General features: G+C 38.0%; 2 protein-coding genes, 2 long non-coding RNA genes, 1 other non-coding gene and 1 pseudogene across 5 annotated transcripts; 3 read left to right on the forward strand and 3 right to left on the reverse strand.

The window, feature by feature from the left end:
* LOC112569704 lies at positions 1-119 on the reverse strand. Its single transcript, XR_003100515.1, has one exon. It is a non-coding gene; the product is annotated as a 5S ribosomal RNA (ribosomal RNA).
* Positions 120-1,559: 1,440 nt separating this feature from the next.
* LOC112569707 lies at positions 1,560-1,677 on the reverse strand (annotated as a pseudogene).
* A 588-nt stretch (positions 1,678-2,265) lies between these two features.
* On the forward strand, positions 2,266-3,257 carry LOC112568869. Its single transcript, XR_003100226.1, has 3 exons — positions 2,266-2,537; positions 2,642-2,724; positions 3,123-3,257. It is a non-coding gene; the product is annotated as an uncharacterized LOC112568869 (long non-coding RNA).
* Positions 3,258-3,302: 45 nt separating this feature from the next.
* Positions 3,303-5,662, forward strand: LOC112569149. The gene is made up of 3 exons (XR_003100316.1): positions 3,303-4,744; positions 5,097-5,249; positions 5,410-5,662. It is a non-coding gene; the product is annotated as an uncharacterized LOC112569149 (long non-coding RNA).
* Positions 5,663-6,190: 528 nt separating this feature from the next.
* Positions 6,191-9,655, forward strand: LOC112569148 (ficolin-1-like). Its single transcript, XM_025246858.1, has 3 exons — positions 6,191-6,813; positions 7,359-7,523; positions 8,036-9,655. Exons 1-3 carry the CDS (start codon positions 6,666-6,668, stop codon positions 8,275-8,277), a joined length of 555 nt encoding a protein of 184 aa, XP_025102643.1. The 5' UTR covers positions 6,191-6,665; the 3' UTR covers positions 8,278-9,655.
* Positions 9,656-16,753: 7,098 nt separating this feature from the next.
* On the reverse strand, positions 16,754-18,685 carry LOC112567553. Its single transcript, XM_025244248.1, has 3 exons — positions 18,494-18,685; positions 17,850-17,922; positions 16,754-17,094 (listed from the first exon to the last, which is right to left on the reverse strand). Exons 1-3 carry the CDS (start codon positions 18,683-18,685, stop codon positions 16,754-16,756), a joined length of 606 nt encoding a protein of 201 aa, XP_025100033.1.
* Positions 18,686-24,370: the final 5,685 nt, after the last annotated feature.

Raw genomic sequence — 24,370 nt, forward strand, 5'->3', positions numbered from 1 at the left:
TGCCTACAGCACCCGGGGTTCCCAGGCGGTCACCCATCCAAGTACTGACCGGGCCCGACGTTGTTTCACTTCGGTGATCGGACGAGAACCGGTGTGTTCAACGTGGTATGGCCGTAGACGAACGAGAGTAGGTTAAAAATGTTTATAAAAGAACCGTACACCACTGAATAGAGAAGGTTCTACGCGTACCTACAGAACTTCACGTGCACCAACTCCATGAGACAAACCCAGAACCAAGATATACTGAACGTCACACGCACAAATTCCACGATCAACAATCCAAGAACGGATTCTTTCAGACAGAAGTAAAAGCAGAATAAAACAAAATAAATAAAATCAAACGATACACCAAAGTCTCATCTGCCAAACCTAGAGTGCAAAATAAATTATGTCTGACACACACAAACACCCACAATAAACCATGTAGTAGCAGTAGTGTATTTTATTTTCTCTAATTATTCTGGTGTGCTTTTCGCTCCGTAAAAGTCCATGTGCTCTTCCTCGATACGGGTCAAATCTGGACAAACTTCTGAAATATTTCAAAATTGTCCAATATTTTATCGACCTCTATTGCTTCAAATAGACCAAGAAATAGATAGTAAGGTATAAAGCATTACTTAAAATAAACAAAGATCCCTTTTCTTTGCCGCCCACACGAGCTATGGCCTCGTCTGTAGGACTGGATCACTGAGCATGGGAGGTAACCGTAATATGCTCATGGAGCGGATTGCAGTTATCGAAACTCTTTTTTTTTTATGCCTTTTATTGAGAAATTTAAAGCACAACTGCCGCCGAACGTTCTAAATAAAATAATAGAATTCATTTAGTACTGCAAGTTGCTTACAAATAAAGAGCGTTTTACTAACAGAGCAATAACAGTGAAAGAAAAATATATATATGTGCAGATAAGACTTAGATCACCACTCAATAGCCCTCAAATAGTTTGAGAGGGGAAGTGAACGCAGCCGAGTTTGACTTATGCCTTTTCAGTGTTTGCATATCTGCGGTCATTTTCCCCCATTGCACCGCGGATATCACCCCACGTGGGTGACACGAGTCGAAATTTAAGCGCTATCCCCTGCAAAATAAGTCAATGTCAATCTAGTAAGCACCAACTTGTGATTCTGCACACTGGTCCACACCCAGAGTCTACTTTCATCCAATGTTGACACCTGTGCGAGAGGTGGCTCCAGACTCATGACCCCTACTTGTGCCATCAAGCTGACCTATTCATAATTAATGTATGACGAAACTACCTTTATCCACACTGGCAATCTTCCTGCTTCCTACTTGCACCACCCGAAGCAATCAATCTAAACACGCGTGCAGTCGTCTGCCCAACTTAGAGTGGATGACGATTTCAACACAATGCCATAAATGAAACACAGCACAACCCAAAAAAGCCTAAATATTAGCCTAACTACATATTAAAAAGGGAGGAAAAGAATAAGACAATGGTTCCCTACAGTGTATGATGACTACTTAGAAATAAAGATGTACAAGTTCAAAACACTATACAGAAAGCTATGAAATCAACGAAAAAAAGAAAAGCAAATGTTTGCCTACAGCACCTGGTGTTCCCAGACGGTCACCCATCCAAGTACTGACCGGACCCGACGCTGCTTAACTTCGGTGATCGGACGAAAACCGGTGTGTTCAACGTGGTGTGGCATAGGTAATTGCCCTCTTCTTAGAAAACTTCATCAAAAAGCCGTGCACTCACTAACTACTAACAGAACGAAGGTTCCGAGTGCCTACAGAACTTTCACGAACGTTCACAAACTCCACGAGATAACTCTTAGCCCATTAAGGACTATCGCAAATAACACATTACAAAGCTACCGTCACTTTTTCCACAACTCCTGGCAAATAATGAGACTCTTTTTGCACCGTGTGCATCTCCTTCACAAAATAAGTTAATTATTCTTTAACATCGTTTGGTTCCTCTTATCCAGAGTAAAGACCAATAACAAAGGGTCGATAACAAATGAGCTGAAACTTGGCTAAGTGTAGGCCAAAACTGAGTTCCTGCGGCAACAACTGCAGAAGCAAGAGGATGCACCTTTGTTGTTGTTGTTGCTCGGAATAAACCCTAATATCGTACAGATGAAAAAAAATAAAAGTCAATAGAAAGCACAAGTGGAGATCATGACTTGTAAAATAACAACCGCAGCAGCAGGAGGCAGCACCATTGTTGACGTTGATGCTAGGAATAAACCATAATTGTACAGATAAAAGAAACATAAAATTTAAGATAGTCAATAAGAAGCGAGAGTAAACACCAAAGGGACACAATAAGACATTTTCATCTCTGCGTTATTCTTCAGAGGAATGAAGTCACCTCTAGTCGGTGACGACAGTACCGAGAATATCGCGCGTTATCTGACGTGTAAACACATCGATATGACGTGTGACACTGTGTGACGTCATGACAGCACGCGCCTGACGTTGTCTTAACGCTGCAAACGGTTAGTGAGAGAGAGCTGAGTGTGAAGACTGACACATTGCACTGCTTGAACTCGTCTGTCAACTGTCAGGTAAGGTCACTACACAAACACTACATTATGCTGACTACACTGTGTCTACAAAACAAATCGTAGAAGAATATTTAACAGACATATGTCTTCCATTTTGCTTACAGGTGGTTAACATGTTGACAACAATGATTTTACCCTTCATACTTCTTTCTACGGCCTCTTGTCTTGAAGCCGTGAACAAAGGAAGGTATGTCATGTGTGTCAAGGGTGGTCATAGCAAAAACTACTATATTATAGTACTATAGTACTATATATTGTCTAGGATGATGTTAAAGATCTTTACAAGAAATATCTTTAAATTTTTTTACAATTGAGTATTATATTTTTACAGTTTCTCAATATAATTTATTGTGACCCGTAAGAAGAAATATATTGTAACAATAAAGCTACTCAAAAAGTCTCAAATTTATTAGATGTCATGGTAGCAATTTTGCATGGTGTTTTCATTATTAAAGTTTTGTAAAGATGTTCACGATCTCAGACTGACAAATTCCTAAAGACATACAGTTGCACGGACAGGCTCATAGACCTTATATCATTGTCACTGACACTCTGATGACAGTCAATGATGAACTCTTCCTGCAGTGTCCCCAAAGCACAAGTCATGCTACAGTTGCATGGCATGGACTACTCGCTGTTCGGCTACAACAGTCTCAAGGGATGCCCTCTGACCTCAGGACGTGACCCGGGCTTTACTCTCCCCATCTTTTCTGGTGAGTTCACGTGACCCCAGACTTTCACTATAGCGTGCCACGTGGCGTGCTTCTGTCCCACGATGTGTCATGTGTCACGTCGTTTACGGTCGAAGGTGGTGCAGACGCCGTACGACCTGACCAAGGTGTGACTGTCACCGCAAGACTCGGTCGTGATAAGTGGGGGCCTCCCTTCTCGGGCAGCCAAAACTTTAACATACTCTCCAACGAACTGAGACAAAATGTCTTGGTCGTTTCCACAGCTCTCTGTAGTTTGTATGACCTGACACTTCTGCTCATGGAACCGCCATCTTTTCATTCGTCGTTCGTGGACTGGATCATTAAACTCAACAACACTGATGACGAGGACATGTACATTGAATTCCTTGACACATACGGCACACACTTCGTGTCACGGGCTCGCTTTGGAGCTTCCATAACGGTCATCCACAAGATCGAGGATAACGTTTATTATTTGTTTAAGAAGGATCACTTGACGTCAGCTGCCAGCTATTCTACTTCTGCGCATTTTGGACATCCCCAAACCTTGACTTCTGATCAACAAAAAGCAATAGCAGAGTTTCGAAATCACGAGACAACAACGTTTGCTGTCGGTGTCCCTCTACCTGATGGCGGTAACAGCGCGAAGTGGTTTGACAGCAGTGAAAGATAACCCTTCTGTCATCAGCTATGACTTGACCTCTGTGGAGGTTCTCTTTTCAGACACCTTCATGGGTGCGCAAGTCCCACAAGGGTTATGGCATTGACCACGAGAAGATCAAGAAAACATCATGGCTGTCAAGACCAAATACTGTCGAGCTTTAAAGAGAAAGACCCGTTAGTTGACTGTAGAGATACCACTATAACACTGCTTTCTACGAAGTTTGATTGGTAACTGGAAATATGGAACTGCCGAGTCCGCTGACCAGTGTCTTGAGGAATGTTATCAACTTGAAGGCTGCATGGCTGTCAGTTTTTTGTCATGGGTGTACGAGTGGCAACAAAGGCAGCAAGTGTCAAGGGTTTAATGATGACGACATCCACAGGGCAGTCGCCGATCCTCAGTGGCAGGCGATCATGTTAGTTGACAAACTGGACATATTTGTAGAGCTGCAAACACCACGGTTGTTGTCAACTCTTAGTTCTCTGTCTGACGTCTCTCCTGTTACCTCCGTACAGGACTGCTACTCATCTTGTATTGAAGATGCCCAGTGTCTTGCTTTCACCTTTTACTGACACTTCGGGTTCATCAATGAACTGCACGCGCCACACAGACTCGCGTCTGTCCTTGACACAGGAAACAGGGGTCAGCGTGCACTTCCTCTCCTTGTATGTCAGAAGAATCGTCAGACACACGAGAGAAAATGCTCCATCCTCCATGCTGAACGCATGGCAACCAGGCCGCCTGTGTCATCGACTCCGAGTGTCGTCAGGAAAACTCGATGTGCTTTGTAAACAGGTGCCGCTGTCGACCTGGGTTCTTCTTCTCAACGCGTGACTACACGTGCTCTGAGAGTGAGTATTAACTGGCACAGATAATAATTCAGATTTTAGGAAAAAATCTTTTTAAAGCACTGTAAAGAGTTCAATGATTTTGAGTTCATTAAGACACACAAAATAGTTTCAGAAGCCCCATTGTGTGTAGCATCGCAGGTCATTAGCTGGTGCTAATCAAAAGTTAAATATTTAATTAAATAAAGGTTTGAATTTAACAAAGAGAAAAGGCATCGGTATATTTAAAATCGCATGCAGATGTATGTGTGTTTAAGTATTGCTCACAATATTCTGTAGAAGAAAGCGAACATTACAGTTTTATGTAAAGAGCGAGTTGTGTGTAGGTAGTAACTGAGAACAATGAGTGTATCAGCATGTAGTCCAGCCAACCTGGACGACGACGTCATGGATTATCCTGAGAGCGGACTGAGGGGATACAATATCGTGGAACGGGATGGAGTCAGTGTGTACGGTGCTTCAACCTGTGGTGTCAACAACAGAGCTTGTCTGTCCTTTGACTTCAGAGGTTTGTATGGCTATTTGTTTGGTCCTAAGCTTACAAAACAGTCTGTTTGCACTTTTTTTATTTATTATTTTGGTCTGCTACATTTGATCGACTCTTTCTTTGGCCTAAACAAGGTTATATTTGGCCTGAACGAATGTTATTTACTCTTCCTCCGTGGTAGACACAGGAGGGCGCTGTCTGCTTCATGACATCACGCACGTGACGCTCGGGTTCGATGGTATCCTCACACCAGTGCAGGCTGGACCCACTACCAGAGAACCTGCCTGCAGTCTTCCGCCTCATACCCGGGACCAGTGTGGTACAACGTATCCTGCAACAACAACAGAGAATGTCCTCAACCTACAGTCGATGTGTGTCGGGTATGTTTGTGTATTGACGGCTTGTTTACTTGGAAACTGACTCCTCGTGTGGTGTTTTAGTAAGTCAGAGCACTCAAATCCTTTCCTGCATTAGTAAGATTTTATTTTAATAATCTTACTTCCTCTGCTTCTGTTTTAAAATATCTTAGATACACTGAGACTACTGTAGTCACTTTAATATACAGTCGACTCGATCATAAAGGAAAATAGAACTGGGTTACAAAAGTACAAGTAATGTTGTAGCTATAAAGGGCTTCAACCATGTATGGTTAGACCAGGTCGTGTGGTAATCATAAAATATTTTTGCTAGCTATGAAACAAAGAATAATAAACGTTGGTAAGCAAGAATGGATTTGGTTCGCATGAGACACAGTGACAGTTTCTATCTGCACGGTGTTTATAAAAATGTCCTCACTCTGGGGGCTATACCTTGAACATAAATGTAAATGTTTTAAAGATGCTTTGGTTTGTTTCGATTGGGAATCAGTATCCACAAACCGCTTTATTTATAATGTGATGCAATAAGTAAATTAATTTGATGGAAATAATGTGTTAATGGAAAACTTTTTTAATGGCAAACAGATTCATGTCAGGACTGGAAGACAAGAGAGGCAAGTCAGGTGTCTACTCCATTCAAGTGCAGAAACCAGAGAGAAACTAAGAGTCTGGTGCGACATGGACTCTGGCGATGCGGCTGCTGGTATGTGTGATGTATGCTCATTTGTTAGTGTGTTAATCATATGTTTTGTATGTCAGTGTGTGGCATAGTCATGGTCTAACAAATTGTGCTGCAATGTGTCAAAGAATGAGAAGTCTTTTAAGTGAATGTTTAAATGTCAAAGACCTGGTCAGCATGTGTTTAGTAATGATCCTCATAATTTTATGATTTAATTTCTTTGATGGCACCTGTCCTAAATATTTCTCTAAACTGCTCTTTCCTAACGTCCCAGCCAATATAATTTACATAAGTCTAATCAAAGCAAGGCAACAGCCTTATATATCACAACTGCTGGATGAGAGGTGTTCAGTAAGCACAGGACTATGTAAGTGTAAACAAATGATAGAGTTCCAATGTTTCCAAGGTAACGAAGTTGTCTGTCACGGTCAGGTGTTCCAGAGACGCCGTGACGGCTCCGTTGACTTCTACAGGGACTGGGCACAATATGAACAGGGCTTCGGTGACATCAGATGGGAGTTCTGGCTGGGCAAGATTTCTTTTTAATATTTCTCTTATGTCTTGGTCCTGTTTCCTCCTAAATCGAAAAAATATGCCTGGAGGATTCAAACACGTTTCTGCCTTAAATTTATTAAAAATGTTCACACAATGGAGTTTAATTCTAGCTCTATTTTTAACATCAAGAAAAAAATAATAAATTTAACGGATCACAAAAACAAAAACGATTTTTAATGCTGTTTTAGATGCCAAAAGATAATATTAGTAAAGATAATTTTCTTAAAACTAGCTGTGCTGTCGTGTTTTTTTGTTGTTGTTTTTTGTTTTTTATTTTGTTTTTTTTCTGTTGTCGTTTTTTTTTTTTTGTGGCGGGGGGGTTGTTGTTGTTTTTGTTTGTTTGTTTTTTTGTAATATAAACTTACACATTACGCTATAATCCAGTCTGTAAAAACAAAGAGTTGATGTACAATGAACTAGCTCATTTCTCCTCTTCTCTGAAAGTTCTGGGTCCAGGTGTTTCAGAAAGTATAATGTTTTCTATCACTTTCTCGTCTAATCTTTGATGCCATACTTTAGGTTTATCAAGGCTTCACACCCTGACCAAAGGGAGACCCACCCGACTGCGTGTAGACCTTGGCGAGAAGAACGGACATCGTCACTACGCTGAGTACTCGTCATTCAGGGTGGACGGTCCTGAGACAAACTACGCACTGACCGTGTCTGGCTACTCGGGTAACGCGGGTACGTGACCTTTGAACAGTAAGGTAGAGTGGCACTCTAGTTAACTTGCAGAATGTCTGGCTGGTTGATGGATGAGTGGATAACAAAATGTATGAGCTAATGGGTCTACTTTGTGTGTTAGGTCAGGTCTTCATCTCTGTATTTTCCCCTCCGTCAACTTTCAACCTGAATGTTAAAAAAAAAAGAATTTTCTATATTCTTTTGTTAAAAGATTATTGATATTTTTGTTCATAAGAAACTTAACTTATTTTACATTATAGATTATTTCTTGTTTTAAAGATTATGTCTCCTACACTTCTATGTCGTTGGTGATGTCGTCTGTTAGGATATCATCAGACAAAAGGTTAAGCGTCACTAGAACATTGACATGTGAGGTGTTTTGCTTTTTTGTGATGAGCTTCACAGAGATAACACATTTGATATTAAGGAGTTTCTATATATTTTATTGTGATAATATTCGTGGGGTGTAGGACTTTGTGTGTCTTATTTAAAATAACTGTGTGTGTTTACAGGTGACAGCATGGAGGACCACAACTACCAGGAGTTTTCAACCTATGACAGAGACAACGACAAGGATTCTCGCAACTGTGCCGCTGTGTATTACGGCGCCTGGTGGTACTTTGCGTGTCACTACGCTCACCTCAACGGCCTGTACAAGGCTGACGGGGCTAAGGATTATGACGCATCACTGGTATCGCACCCACAAAGACTGGAGGAGCTTCACCTTCAGCGAGATGAACTCAAACCAGCCTAACATCGCCTTGTCTCCTGTACTCTCACTGCTTACACCCTCAGTCTACTGTACACCACACGTTTCACTCATGATGTCACCTCAGTGCAGATGACTGGTCTTGCAAAAAATTTAGAATATAAACTCAGTGCATTGTATTCTCCCTTAGTTATTTTTATATTGGTCATATTGTTAAAAGATTCTAACATATAAACCTTAACACGTCTCATTTTTATTGATGAAGTTAACATATTAATTGTCCTTAAAATGTAATGAACTGTAGTGAGACATAATAGTTTATACATCTTATTGTAGTGTAACACGGTGTTAAAAGTATAATTGTCAACTAATAGTTTATTTGTTCAAAAAATACAAAAGTACTGATTTTGGCACAGTTTGTTGCTCATAATTTTCTTACTGATGGCAATTACACATCACAAAATTTGCATTGTATGAAAAAGTTTGAAAAGTTTGAAAAGTTAAAAAAAAGTTTAATTGATATTATGTTGTGAAGCTTACTCTATCTTTTCTTTGATGTTAAAGCAACATTGTACGCTTTTGCCAGTCTTCAAAGTCTTCAGGCTAGTTGTCACGAATGCCTGACCCAAAAAGAAGAAAAAAATCATTGCAATCTTCGAAACATTTATTATTAATTGTATCACTGGTGCCTTAGTGAGGGGCACTGCTAACACTTGTCATGTCTTACGATGCTGTAGTGCTTGACAAATCACTAGGTTTATCTATCCTATTAGTGTGTAATAAATAATATATATCATTATAAATAATACATAATATATAATATATAAACAGTGCTATGCATTGTGGTTAAAACATTTAGGTATCTGCTTTGCAAAATGCGAATTTAGCATTGGGATTGTTTTCTTTGATGATTTACCAAACGTGTATGAACACACACACAAAAGAAAATAATATTAAAAAACTAAATTGAACAATATAGCAAATTCATCAAAACTATTAAACACTTATCTATAATATCAAAAGCAGGTGTGTGTTTGAGCCAGCAATACGTCCAAGCAGAATAAATATAGTTTAAAGGAAGCGATGGCTTATTTTTAAATGTATTACAAGTCCAGTAGATATTTCAGATCTTTCTTCATCCTCATGTTCCCTGTGACCAGATTTTATTGAAGGATGGCGGGACTTCCGGGGTCATCACCGACCACTCACCACCTTCAGCTGCACTGTTCACACGTTTTGCAGGAAGAACACCGCTCCTGACATCTCTGAACCAAGAGCACTGTGGGCATTATAAAAAAAATGGTTCCATTAGTTAATTAAAATATACACTACACAGCAAATCAATTATGAGGAATGTTTAACATAAGGAAGACCTGCAATTTGTAATCCTATGTTTCCTTGCGCTTCTAGAATTATCTACTGTATGCCTGACTACTTGACGCCATTCCGGTAAAAGCCATTGCATCGCCACTTACTTCTTCACTGGTTTTTATCAGCGAATATATTTAAATTACTCCAAGATAAAAAGACAGACACATAATTAATGCATACATGATTGGAGGAGAGAAAGGAATCCCAACGCAAAAGACTCATAATCTCAATTAGCAGCACAGTATAAAAATACAAACAAAAACAAAAAAGCAGACACGTAATAATTCTTTTGAGATTGTGTGTGTCATTTAAAATAGACAAAAAGGTTTTGAAGACGCATGTTTAACTTCTGTACTTGTAAATGAGTAAAAGCGAGGTCCTCAGGCTCCTCCATAAGACGTATAATCTGCAAAGCCTATGAAAATGAGTGTACGACATTTTGAAATACCGGTCGCTAATATGTCTGACAATAATGTATATGATATTGGTCGGTTCAGATTATATAATCAACAAATAGTGCTTTAAAAATGTAATGATAGCAAAAAACTCCATCTTAGATTAACGAAACAAACATAGCTTAAATTTTGAAAAGAGTGGTGAAGAAATTTGGTTGTAACCATGAGCTTCTTGACTTCCGGCATCTTTTGAGGCTAGCCTGGGAGTTGGCTGGTTTAGTGTTTTCGCCTTGTATTATCAGTTGTCTGCTTGTTACTGTTGAAGAGAAAAGAAGTTGACTATTTATCTACTAAAGACTGTTCTTGCCAACCTATGCCAACCGTACAAATACAAACACTACCATATTAAAGAAAATACTGCAGTGAATCGTTTATTTTAATCGAACAAAGCACGTACGTTGTGTGAAGTGAAGAAAAAAAATAATGTAGGAAGGCAAATAGTAGGTAAAGGTTAACTTTAGAAATCAGTTCCCATTCCGCAAGAAGACATACTAAGTGTACTTTACGATTTGATTTTAAAAAAGGTATTAATTGAGCAGATCTTCTATGTCAGATTTTTCATAAACGCGCAATCAATAGTTAGCGACAACGCCGAATAAAGTTTGTACATCACACGTTATATTCGTAGGGACACACCCATACTTTATGATTTTTTTATGATAGTTGATGAGTCCGGGACAGAGTTGGACTAAGGTCTTCTGATCATGTTCAAACTTTATAATATGATTTGAAAAAATAAATACTGATTGTTGCAGGGACCATGTTCACTGGACACCAATAATAAGTTGGTGACAAAGGCCAGAAACCTTAAACGATTAACAATTTGAAGAAGGGAAAACCTCATTACCACTTGTTGCAGTTGTTGTTGCTGTTAAATTCGATGTTCGTTGTGTCGGCTGTGATGCTGTTGCTTCTTCAAAGTTGTTGTTGCTTCTGTTGATGATGGTGATGCTTCTCCTCTGTTGATGAGGGTGATGCTTCCCTCTTTGTCAATGCTGCTTCTTCTGTTGTTATTGCTGCTACTTCTGTTATTAATGTTGCTTCTTCGGTTATTAATGCTCCTTCTATGTTATACAAATACTTCTTGTTCACTTATTATGCACCTTCCAGTTATTAATCTTGTTTCTTCTCTTGTTATCGCTGGTTTCAAATGATGCGTATATTGTTTGTTCCTGTTTGTTGCTGTAACCACGTGTCAGTCAGAAGAGTCAGAAAAAAATAAAGAAGGCGGAAGAGGAAAGACATAGGGAAAAAAAAAACTAAGAGAAAAAATATGGTAAAGAATAATTAAAAAGAAGTAGAAAAAAAGAAAGAAAAGTAACGAGAGAAGAAAAAAACTGAAAGAAGAACATAAATAATAAATGAAACATGATAAATTTGATATTATTATAAAAACGATTAGCCTCATTTAGCTGCATGTATAATTTAGTATTACTACTCGACGGAGTTCATTTATTCCCCTCGTACATTGTCACCCTCAATTTTTTTGTTTACCTGTTTGGAGCACACATCAATGGTGCCCCCACACTGTCCAGTTTTAGCATTGTGATGGATAGGATACGATCTGATGATTGTTTGTGGCTTTATCACGTTTGTTACTTGTTGACCAGACGGTGTAGACAGTGTTGTTCTATCTCTGCGGGGGTATATCTTTGTTTTATTCTTGTTGTCAGCAGTCGTCGAGTTCGTTGGTGTTAGCAGCTAATCTTTGTATAGCTGGCACTGATGTAGAAAAGATCTCTTCGTTTTACTAACAGTTAAAGGCTTGTATGAAAAAATGTTATAAGTGACTAAATAACAATCAGTTTTGAAATGTCTTTTTAAGAAAATTCTTGAGTATGGTGTGGATGGTAAGTGTGAACAAAGCAGAGAACTGTATAACAGATGTCTGAACAAAGTTAATACACTGGACCTTTGTTGCCATTAGTTTTAGGAAATGACAATGAGTACAAACTCTACCTGAGTGCCTGAGAAAATTTCAATGCATCTTATTGTCTGTTTTTCCGAGGATTGTATTTTCCTTCTAGAAATTCAGTTCATGCAGACGACGCTATTTCTAGAATATTCTACTATTGCTCGATGACATTTATGTTTGGATTACCTTTTATATCTAGAGAGCGTTACACTAGGAGATAAAGTGCACAATTGTTGTTCTTACCTGACCACTATTCCTGCCAGACACACAAGCAAACATCCTGGGTGACATCGTCAAGCATATGCCGACTAATGCTGGTTATACTCCACCACGGCACAAGAAGTTCAAAGGATCCCTCTGATGAAATAATCAGTTGATTACTGATCTATGTTGTTACCTTGTACACGATATTAGTTCATCTTTCATGTTTGAGCTAAAAAAGCCTTGACTTTTAGACACGTGTGCAAACAGGTCCAAAGCTCTGTTTAAATTCGGTCACAATACATATAAGAAGCACTTGCTTTAAACACGATCAAAGTTTTGTTGAAGCAATGACATCTTGTGCTTAACATTTCTGATTTAGGGATATATATAGTCGTATATGTAGTCACCAAGAATACATGCATTAGTGCACAGACTGGTTTTCTCTACAGCGATCGTATGCGTTCATAATTGAACCGACAGTATATCACTTCTGACAGCAGTCTAGCTCATTATATGAATTATTAAATTGTGTCTATGTATTTAATGTCCGTGCACATCTCAATCAGGAACTTCGTGTAAATATTTTCTCTCTATATAAATATGACCCAAAATTCATACCCTAGGACATTATTCAATATTACTTCAGGATATAAACAATGTATATTAAACATATGTTTTAAAGCTTTCATTAGTTCGTACTTATGGTGTAATGCACCTTTCTTACATTTCTATAAATGCCATGTTGTGGTATTATCCTTGTTCATTTTTATCGGGAGACAAACATGTACAAGGCTTTGATACACCCTTCTAATTTCGATGCATTTGAATGACAGACATTTGCACTGCTCAGGTTATAGTTATGCACATTCCTACCTATTGCCACTGTACATTTTCTGGGCTAGAGTGTTCTGACAGTATCCTTTTGAATAAGGGTCGTGATAGGGAGGTGTATTAGGTGTCAACTGCTACCTGTGCAGAGGTGACCTCAATGCTTCCAATCAATATCGCACGCAGGACTAGCATTACACCTGAACAAAAACAGTGGTTTAGTGAGTGAATCTATGCCTGCACACCTTATGAAAGAGCGTTAAGGACAGAATAGTTGAGGAAGTAACTCAGAATGCTGCAGTGGAGTAGTGGAAGAAAAGTAATCTCATAATTAGTTACCTCTCTTAATTCTAGGATTGAAAATGTCAGTGTTTCTTCTCTGACCATATGTCACTTACTCTCTATCGTGCAACATACTTGCGTTGGGGTGAATCCGATATACACATCTGTACACCACTAACTTCTAATGTAGCTTCGCAACAAATGTGTATACTTGCACGTACTTGCTGTTTGTATTTTATATTTAATGCCATGCAACTAACCTGCTGTATCTCAGCGAGACAAGTTTTTATTTTTGTACTCTTTCCAGTAATAATAGGCCCTTGCACACCGCTCACGGCTTACTGTATCATTTGGGCTGCCACCCACGCAGGATAATTGGTATTTAAAACAGATGTCACATATTTTTAAACCCTTTTATGACCCTACAGCTAAAGATCTTGAATACAAAAGCTTGAATTTTTTCATTTTCGCGAACCAATTCTGCTTCCTCTGAGTTAAAAAATAAAAACCTGGTTGCAATTTTTATTTTCAGGCTGGCTGGTCCGCAGATGTATGAAAAAGCCTGTGCGTTTTGTGGCTGTTATTTCAGCCTCAACTAAACAAGGAAGATTTATTTTGATAACCAGTTTTCCCTCGTTCCTCTTACAGCTTTGCTTTATGTGACAAAAAAACAAAACAAAACCAAAATCATTAATTTCTTATTAACTAATTATTCATTAAACAACAATGTTAGGTCTCATTAAAACCTGTAGTTAAACTTGCTTTCTTAGTTTGAAATAATGACAATTTGCCAGCAATTTCAACCATTAATATAATTAGCAAACAAAGTATTCTTTTTTTCTTTTGTTGATGGAGAGTTCACAATTGCAACCTTTAGTGCTTGATTCAAATTTTTGCTTTATTCTTTTGACTTTCGGAGTCAATAAGTCATTGTTTCAACTTTTTCAAAATTCAGTGTTAAGCTTTCTGGAATTGCATCAATTTTTTTTTCAGAAAATTAAATATCTTTTTATGTGATTGGATATTTTCGTTTTCTTGTTCTAATTTCAAGAGGAAGAAAAACAAAAAAAATTATGGGAACAGTCTGGCAAAAAAAATTTAAACAAAAATCTTATTGTAGTAACAAACCTTAGTAAGGACTATCAATAAAGCTTAAAATATAACAGTTATGTTCTGACTGAATGTTGTCTTCTTTTCAAATGATTTTTATTACATAATGCACAAATACACCAAAAAGATAGAAATTTACACAGAAAAGAGAATAGTTACTATGACTAGGGGGAAAATCCAATACATACACACAAGGCACAGTCAAAAACAACCCATCCAATAGCGTGTGCCTCAACACTTCCTGTCATCCCTCATCAATGTAAAATAAGCATCTTCAACCCCTGAAGCAAAGTATGACAGCAGCAATAAAGTTTCAACAACCAATTCAAAACTAAGAGAGTGCAGAGACCTCTCATTCCTTCTGAAGCTCATTATGAGCATCAACCTATTTATGAGTCTCTAGCTGCACAACATCACAACATACATCTTCACTCGGAAATCCTGTAAGAGTAAGACCATAATCATTCTCAGGATAATGATGCTTATGCTCCAAAACAAGAATAGCATGGTATATATAGTATATTGATATAAGACTAGAATGTAGTACATAGATATATGGTGTAGGTAGGCTGAAAGCATTTTTCAGTCTGAGCAATCCTCAAACAATCATCCTATTCCTCAGTACAGGTAGTCCTCGACTTACGACGGGGATCTGTTCTTAACGCGCAGTTGTAAACCGAATTTCGCCGTAAATCGGATCCTACGTTCATACAGTACTGTACCATAATAACAGTGAAGTACTGCAAACACTTAGCCTATTCAAACACCTATCTTAACACAGTACCCTACATAATTATCAATAAACATAAGTACGGTAAAATATTGTTAGTACAGTACGTTTACTAATGAAAATACTGTACTGTAAGTGCTGTAACAGTAATAAACAGTGTTAGGTTAGGCAGACTTTTCCAAAAAAAGCCTGTCTCATCCACGTTGAACACTAGTTGAGCACATTAACCACCTCCTCAATTATCTTAGCCAATGCATTAGGAAACTCAGTTGCTGCTTTCTCATCAGCACTAGCAGCTTCACCTTGCACTTTAATGTTATGGAAATTGCACGATCCTTAAACCTCATAAACAACCCCTACTCGACACAACATTCTTCACTTTCACTTCCTTCCCCTTTTCTCTTTTCAACGCCTCAAACAGTCGCCTAGCCTTCTCCTGAAATAACCATAAAACTCACAGGGATACGGCATTGATTTGGTCTTCCAACCAAAGCGCAATAATCTTTCCATCTCAATAATAAGCCCACTACGTTGCTTTGTTATCACCGTCGCTGTAAAGTGGGAATGAGTGCCGTAACCACGAAACGACGTAACTTGAGACCGTCGTAACCCGAGGACTACCTGTATATTTCAGGTTACAACAATGGGGAGACATTAGACATAGCTAAGGACAGCAGCTGTATCCTTTTGTATGGAAGAAAAACAGATCAAGTTTGTCCACATCTCTACTAATGTATAGAAACAGTGCTTAATTGTAAGAATGTGTACAGCTAGTCTTAACAATACAACCATTTGGTGTGCCTACCAGCTTTGATGTGACAATCATAGACTACATCTCATAATGATTCTTTTAATGGGCTACAAAGATTTTTATTTAGGTTGACACAGATATTATTATCCAAGTAAAATTTAGACTCCAAGAAGCAATTTGATGCTAGCAAATCAAGTAAAAATAAACAGTTTTTTGTGGACTAGAATGCACAATGCTGCACCAGTCTCCAAAAATTGTTAAAAACCATGGCTGTAGAATTGTGCTCATTGTAAATGGATACGCCATGATTAGGATTATAATTGCACAAACTAAACAGAAGAAGAGTGTGTGATGATCAGGACAATAAAAACAAATGATTTTGACTTTTATATTTTTTTTCTTTTTATGGCTATTACTTTCAAGATCAGAAGATATGAATATACTTGGTCAAACTTTTCATACTACACCCACATTTAGGGTTTTGATAATAGTTCAACAACACGTGATGAAAGTAACTTCATATAAAAATTACTGAAGCTATTACACACTGAGAACTTATATTATACCAGGTTCTGTAGGGTCGAGTGTAATCCTGCATAGTGTGATAGGCCTTCATGCAGGGATGTACACAGAGAGCCTTCTTACACAGCTGGCCTCCCATTTAGTGCGTTTTTGGTCCTTTTCCTCCGATATTTGGAATCTGTACCTTCTGCCTTTAGCCTCGCGTAACAAACACAACAATCTTTTCTCCCTTTAAGAGGAACAGAAAATGTGACAAATGCCTCCCCTGTATGCGAAACTGTTGAGGATCCTGAGGTACTGCAGCTCCTGTTGGTTGATCCAAATCACTTTTGGCACGGTCACCAAATCTTCACCTACAGAATCATAAAATCTTCAAGACACATACCTGGTTTACCAATCATTTTTCTGACCTTCAGGTAAAGACAATGGGCTTGCACCATGGTGAGAGTCAGCATATGGAAGGCAGTTTCTTCCACCATTTTTGTGGTCTTCCTGTAGAAAGCGTTGTAGAAATCATATGATCGTTGAGGTCCACCCCGCCCATGTTCTTGTGGTAATCCACAATAGCTGTGGGCCTCTTCTTTACAACTGGTACGGGTATTCACAGCAACCATCTGAGGTCTGTGAATGGTGGACAGGACTGCCACATCCGTTTTGTCTTTCCACCGCAACACCACAGTGTTTTTTGCAGCGCCTAAAATCACACCCCTGTGTCAAGCTTCATGTTCGAATGAAGTCTTTTGGCAGGCCTGTTAAATTGCTCAAAAACAGTTCCGGTGAAACCTGTGTTGCTGGAGGCCAAGTCCTCAGCAAGAGCAAGACTGGTGTAGTACGTGTCTGTGTACAGGCAGTAGCCAAGGATTCAGGGCTCCAAAAGACGTTGAACAACATCATACGGCCTATTGCTCAGTCCAGGCATGCCACACAATATTTCAAACCGCCAGACCATACCCAGACTTGCTTTCGCAGAGATGGTACAATTTTATTTCCCCACTTGACAGGCTTGTCTTTCATGTAGACCTTAAAGCTTAGTCTCCCCCTCCATGGACACAAGGCCTCGTCAATGATGATATGTTGCTTCTGGGATGTATGAAGTCTGAAATAACTGGAACATTATGCAAGAGTTATACTGTTAGTTATATACTGCTTAAGGGGGCATGGCACTTTCCTATTATAAAACAATTTTTACTCATAAAGCAGTTCTTTTGAAAGGCATTGCATAGGTTATATGCAAGAATGATTTAAATTTGGTATACAACACACCATATAAATAATAATTACACTGACAACCAGTAGGTGTGGCATGTATTTGTCAACAATACCGTATCGCCTTTTTCGTAAAACTGTATCTAAGAACTGTATATGAAATAACAAGTCTACTGAAAAAGTATGTGAATTCTAACACATCAAAATTAAATAAACCAATTTAAAAAAACAAAATAAACTTACATGGTTCAAATGGTTTATGAAAGGCTCTCAATTTTGTGAAGAGGGTCATAACCAGGTTGCCCTTTCGGCACTGCTGCAGAATCATCATTAAGATGAAAATTAGCTAGAATATCAAGAAACCTATTCCGCTTCATTATCCGAGATGGAAATGTTGTCTGTAAAAAATGGACGTTTTGCCCAGTAATCACTGATTCTGGGTTTGTGAACAACAGACATGTGTACAATTATTGCGAGAAAATTATACACTTCGTGGATCCGAACACTCTTCCATGTATTTATCTTTGACCTCGCTGGAACACAAACATTAGATTTTTTAACCTTGTCTATCTTCTGTTAGCGTATAATTTGTCTGTGCCTTCATCATTTTGATCTGTTCCTTATTAATAAGAGCCTATAGAAATCATTGGTTTACAATCTTCCCAGGGTGGAAGATTTAGTGGGCCCTGCAAAACCTGGCGTGGCGATGAAATCTGGCTTCGTGGGAAAACCACGAAGGTTTTTACACCATTCATGGTTAAGATCGCCCTCTTCTAAAGACCAGGCACATTCTCAGGAACGTTTTGTTCGACGAGACTGGGTGTTGTGAGTCACAATGTTCTGATCTTTGTCGATTTCAACATCACATTCGTCATCCTCGTCATTACTTCGGTCATGTACTGGTCTGCTGATCGATTTCCGTAATTTAATTCTTCTTCATCTTCCTCTGAAGATGAATTCTCCTCTACGTATAAACATTCGTCTTTGTAGTCGTCGTCTCCAACCTCCAGCTCCATTTCTTCGTCCGAATCGCTGAGGAATAACTCGCACATCTCTCGATACTTGCATTCTCGCGCCATTTTGCAGAGGAAACGAAAGGCAGTGTGGGTAAACACCGGAACTTACTGTGTATAACTTCCCTTACGTGCAAGGGAAATAATGTGTTTAGAAATGCTGAAAGCCGTCACTCCCACCGACACATATTTTACAGGACTACCTTTACCTTTTACATTAGTACTTCAGCACAGCGGTTACGTTAAGAGAAAAAGCTGCACAACTGTTGTTTATACCTGCGCACATCTTTGCAGAACAGTTAACAGTGTTGGTGGATATAAACCGCGCGAGTTGTCAGCCCTTTATTTACACTTTTCAATAATTTAAATAAACTTTGCAATAAATGGACATTTCATCTCCATACAGCCCTTGCCACACTATTCACAGCTTAGTATATCATTGGGTTGGTACCAAAACAGGGTAATTAAGGGTACTTAATATTTAACACAGACCTGTGTTACATATAATCCTTTTATGGCTTACATCTAAACATCTTTATACAAAGCTTGGCTTTTTTACAGTTTTGTGACCTAACTCTGTTGCCTCTGAGTAAAAAAACAAGCAAATTATTTTTGCTTAACTGTAAAGGCTGGCTGGTCTATAGATGTATCAAAACACTGCTTTTGCTATTCCAGCCCTCAACTAAAACCACAAGGAAGATTTATTTTGGGTCACTAGGTTTTTTTTTCCTGTAAAAATTTTTCTCGATGTGACAAAAAAAGACACATTCATCTTGCTATAATAATCATTAGAAATTCTTCATACTTATTAACTAACAATCTATTAAACAACAATGCTCGGATCGTGATTAAGGAGGTGTATTAGGCGTCAACTGCTACCTGTGCAGAGGTGACCTCAATGCTTTTCAAATCATCACAAGCAGGTCTAGCATTACACCTGAACAAAAACAGTGGTTTAGTGAGTGAATCTATGCCTGCACACTTATGAAAGAAGCGTTAAGGATAGAATAGTGGAGGAAGTAGCTAAGAATGTTGCAGTGGGAGTAGTAGAAGAAAAGTAATAAATAGTTTACCTCTCTTAATCTAGGATTGAGAATGTCAATGTTTCTTCTCGACCATGTCATTAATCTCTATTGTGCAAACATACTTGCGTTGGGGTGAATCACGATGTACACATCTGTACACACTAACTTCTAATGTAGATTGGCACAAATGTGTATACTTGCACGTGCTTGTGCTTGTATTTTATATTTAATGCCATGCAACTAAGCCTATACCTCAGCAAGACTGTTTTGTTTTTGTACTCTTCCAGTAATAATAGGCCCTTGCCACAGTGCTCATGGCTTACTGTATCATTTGGGCTGCCACCAGGCAGGATAATTGGTATTTAAAACAGATGTCACATATTTTAAACCCTTTATGACCATACAGGTAAAGATCTTGATACAAAGCTTGGCTCTTTTTTCATTTTCAAAGACCAATTGTGCTTCCTCTGAGTTAAAAAAATAAAAACCTGCTTTGCAATTATTATTTTCAGGCTGGCTGGTCCACAGATGTATGTATGTGTTTGTGACTGTTATTTCAGCCATCAACTAAAACAAGGAACCCTCTCTTACAGCTTTGCTTGATGTGACAAAAAAAAAAAAAACAAACCATCATTAATTCTTAATCCTTATTAACTAATGATTCATTAAACAACAATGTTAGGTCTCATTAAAAACCTGTAGTTAAACCTGCTTTCATATTTTGGAATAATTGTCAATTTGCAGTCATTTCAAACCATTAATATAATTTAGCAAACAAAGTACAGGTAGTCTCGACTTACGACGGGATCCGTTCCTGACGCGGCGTCGTAAACCGAATTTCGACGTAAGTCGGATCCTACGTTCATACAGTACTGTACCATCATAATACAGTACAGTATGCAAACACTTAGCCTATCCAAACACCTATCCTAACACAGTACCTACATAATTATCAATAAACATAGTACAGTAAAATATTGTAGTACAGTACGTTTAATAATGAAATACTGTACTGTAAGTGCTGTAACAGTAATAAACAGTGTTAGGTTAGGCAGACGTTTCCAAAACAAGCCTGTCTCATCCACGTTGAACACTTAATTGTTGAGCACATCCACGTTGAACACTTAATTGTTGAGCACAGTAACCACCCTCCTCAATTATCTTAGCCAATGCATTAGGAAACTCAGTTGCTGCTTTTCTCATCAGCACTAGAGGCTTCACCTTGCACTTTAATGTTCTGGAAATTGGCACGATCCTTAAACCTCATAAACCAACCCCTACTCGACACAAATTCTTCACTTTCACTTCCTTCCCCCTTTTCTCTTTTCAACGCCTCTAACAGTCGCCTAGCCTTCTCCTGAATAACCATAAAACTCATAGGGATACGGCGTTGATTTTGGTCTTGCAACCAAAGCGCCAATAATCTTTCCATCTCAGTAATAAGCCCACTACGTTGCTTTGTTATCACTGTCGCTGTAAGTGGGAATGAGTGTCGTAACCACGAAAACGACGTAACTCGAGACCGTCGTAACCCGAGGACTACCTGTATTCTGTTTTTGTTTTGTTGGAGAAATCACAATTGCAACCTTTAGTGCTTGATTCAAACTTTTGCTTTATTCTTTTGGCTTTCGGAGTCAATAAGTCCATTGTTTCAACTTTTGTAAAAATTCAGTGTTTAGCTTTCTGGAATTGCATCAATTTTTTTTCAGAAAATTAAATATCTTAATATGTGATTGGATATTTTCGTTTTCTTATTGTAATTTCAAGAGGAAGAAAAACCAAAAAAATTATGGGAACAGTCTGGCAAAAATATGTCCCTTAACATAAAATTAAAAAAAAAAAATTATTGTAGTAACAAACCTTAGTAAGGACTATCAATAAAGCTTAAAATATAACAGTTAAATTCTGACTGAATGTTGTCTTTTTTTCAAATGATTTTTATTACATAATGCACAAATACACCAAAAAGAGAAATATACACAGAAAAGAGAATACTTAATATGACTAGGGGGGAAAATCCACTACATACACACACGGCACAGTCAAAAACAACCCATCCAATAGGGTAGGCTCACACTTCCCTGTCATCCCCTCATCAATGTAAGATAAGCATTTTCAACCTGGAAGCAAAGCTTAAAATATAACAGTTAAGTTCTGACTGAATGTTGTCTTTTTTTCAAATGATTTTTATTACATAATGCACAAATACACCAAAAAGAGAAATATACACAGAAAAGAGAATACTTAATATGACTAGGGGGGAAAATCCACTACATACACACACAGCACAGTCAAAAACAACCCATCCAATAGGGTATGCTCACACTTCCCTGTCATCCCCTCATCAATGTAAGATAAGCATTTTCAACCCCGGAAGCAAAGTATGACAGCAGCAATAAAGTATTTTCAACAACCAATACAAAATAAGAGAGTGCAGAGGACCTCTCATTCCTTCTGAAGCTCATTATAAGCATCAACTTATTTATGAGTCTCTAGCTGCACAACATCCCAACACACATCCTTCACTCGGAAATCCTGTAAGACCCATAATCACTCTCAAGGATAATGATGCTTATGCTCCAAAAAACAAGAATAGCATGGTATATATAGTATATTGATATAAGACTAGCATGTAGTATATAGTATATATGGTGTAGGTGGGCTGAAAGCATTTTCAGTCTGAGCAATCCTCAAACAATCATCCTATTCCTCAGTAAATATGTACAGTGTTATTTATTGATGTATGTTGAAAGCTATCGGTATTTGTGCGGGCTACAACTAATAGTTAAAGACAAACCACTACAACCTAGGCTATTACTAGGGTAGGGTATAATGAGATGGAGGAAAGATTTGTGTAGATGGAACACTGCTCAGCAGCCAAGATGGCAGCATAATTTTGTGCGCCTACTTTTTCAACAAAACTTCGTCTCTTTTCAAAACGTTTTGAGCTACAAAATCATTAATGGAGTAGGTTAACTCAACTCCACTGCCATTAGCATCGGAAAAATTAAAAATACGTCGAAAAACAACTACTGAAATGTCCTAAAAACCACTTTGATATGTCGTCCGCCTCTTGTTCAACGAAGCGCAGGTAGTTGAGTCAAGCACGGACTTATCGACAGTTACGAGAGATAGGAAAGAAGATCTGCTGAAGTACGAAAGGTGTGCGATGCGATGCTGATGTTGATAGGAGCTGTTGAACAACAGGTACTCGTGGTTAGAAAACTGGGAGTGAATAATTCGTTTGCGATATAGTCAGTGAGCGCCATCTTGGCTGTCATTGTCTCAATATGGTCTAATTAAAATGTATCGTGTTTTATAAAGAAAGGTTCCAAATATTATTACGAAATATTGACGGAAAATACAATCAGGCCCAAAAGTTGTGAAAAGTGGGAAAATAAAATAGGGGCTCAATTACCCTGGAAAATAATATTTTCCAAGGTTCAAGGAATAAAAGATATTAAACTGAGATGGTTTCAGTGCAGAACTATCCACAGAATTCTAGGTACAAACTCCCTGGCAGAATATATGGGGGTAGAAGTTTATAATAAATGCACTTTCTGTGGCAACGAAAGGGAGACAATTGAACACCTATTTTGGCGCTGCAAGGAAACCAAACTATTTTGGACAAGCCTAGAAAAGGCAATAAGGGAAAAATGCTCTAAAAATAATAAATTAGCACTTAACAAATCTGTAATACTATTTGGATATGAAGCAAACTGTCCAATAGATAAGACATTAGAGAATATACTACTAGAAGCAAAGTTTTTTTTATCTATAAATGTAAAATAGAGAAGAAACAGCCAGACTTAAGAGTTTTTATTCTGCAGTTAAATAGAAAATACAAGATTGAGGAATTTAGCGCACTTCTCAATATGAAATTGCAGGAATTTATAATAAGCTGGGCTGATTATATGAATTTATCTGAAAATATATAATTTCACAACTTTATATTGAAAAAAAAAAGAATAATAAAATAAAAAATAATGTGACTGCCTGGTAGGCGGATAGGTAAAACAAAAAAAATTAAAATACATTTAATTTGTTTTGCATTTAGTTTTAAAAGTCCTATTTTCTTTCAACAAACAAACACCTGGGAGGTACAGAGAGTTTTAAAAGTCCTATTTTCTTTCAACAGACACCTGGGAGGTACAGAAAAACAAATGTTAAACAGACATTATTTCCTCCATATTCTACCAATGATCACGTCAACTACTGTGCAACTTGATTGTTTCTATTGATCTGTTATTTATGTGGGTACTGTTTATTGATTATGAATTGTTTGCAGTCATATGCTCCAGTGGGGGCAAAGAGGACTAAGAAGTCTGTTTAGTAGTGATGCTACAAATGCAAACTTTTGGAATGAAAATGATTTCATGTCAAAGTTTCAGTGACTAATATTTTGTTTAAGTTATTTTTGGTGTTAATTAAGAGGGGTCATTTAATATATCATTTCCAGAGTTTTTCTAGTGTTAATATTTTTTATGTGGATATTTTCTGAGCTTGGGAAATGGTCAAACTGTGAATGAATCGTATGGGTACTGTCAAAATTTTTGAATGTCTACATTAGAAATATGCATAATCTGTTTGAATCAATCTTTGTGAAAGAAGGGTTTCCTTTGGACGTGAACAGAATGCTTGAAAAAAAAAAAAAAGGTGCAGGTGTAGGGAGCCTTGCTATGCTGTTGCTTAACACAGATCACCTCAATTTGAATTATTTTCCAGG

This window comes from Pomacea canaliculata, linkage group LG7, assembly GCF_003073045.1.
Source record: "Pomacea canaliculata isolate SZHN2017 linkage group LG7, ASM307304v1, whole genome shotgun sequence".
In the NCBI taxonomy this organism is placed as follows: Eukaryota; Metazoa; Mollusca; class Gastropoda; order Architaenioglossa; family Ampullariidae; genus Pomacea; species Pomacea canaliculata.

Coding starts and splice junctions, on each gene's coding strand:
- LOC112569148 (XM_025246858.1), top strand. CDS start 6,666: ATGATAGAGTTCCAATGTTTCCAAGGTAACGAAGTTGTCTGTCACGGT. Junction 6,814..7,358: donor CAGATGGGAGTTCTGGCTGG/GCAAGATTTCTT, acceptor GCCATACTTTAG/GTTTATCAAGGCTTCACACC. Junction 7,524..8,035: donor TGGCTACTCGGGTAACGCGG/GTACGTGACCTT, acceptor GTGTGTTTACAG/GTGACAGCATGGAGGACCAC.
- LOC112567553 (XM_025244248.1), bottom strand. CDS start 18,685: ATGGCGCGAGAATGCAAGTATCGAGAGATGTGCGAGTTATTCCTCAGC. Junction 17,923..18,493: donor CAGACCAGTACATGACCGAA/GTAATGACGAGG, acceptor ATGATTCTGCAG/CAGTGCCGAAAGGGCAACCT. Junction 17,095..17,849: donor TCATAAACCATTTGAACCAT/GTAAGTTTATTT, acceptor GTGTGATTTTAG/GCGCTGCAAAAAACACTGTG.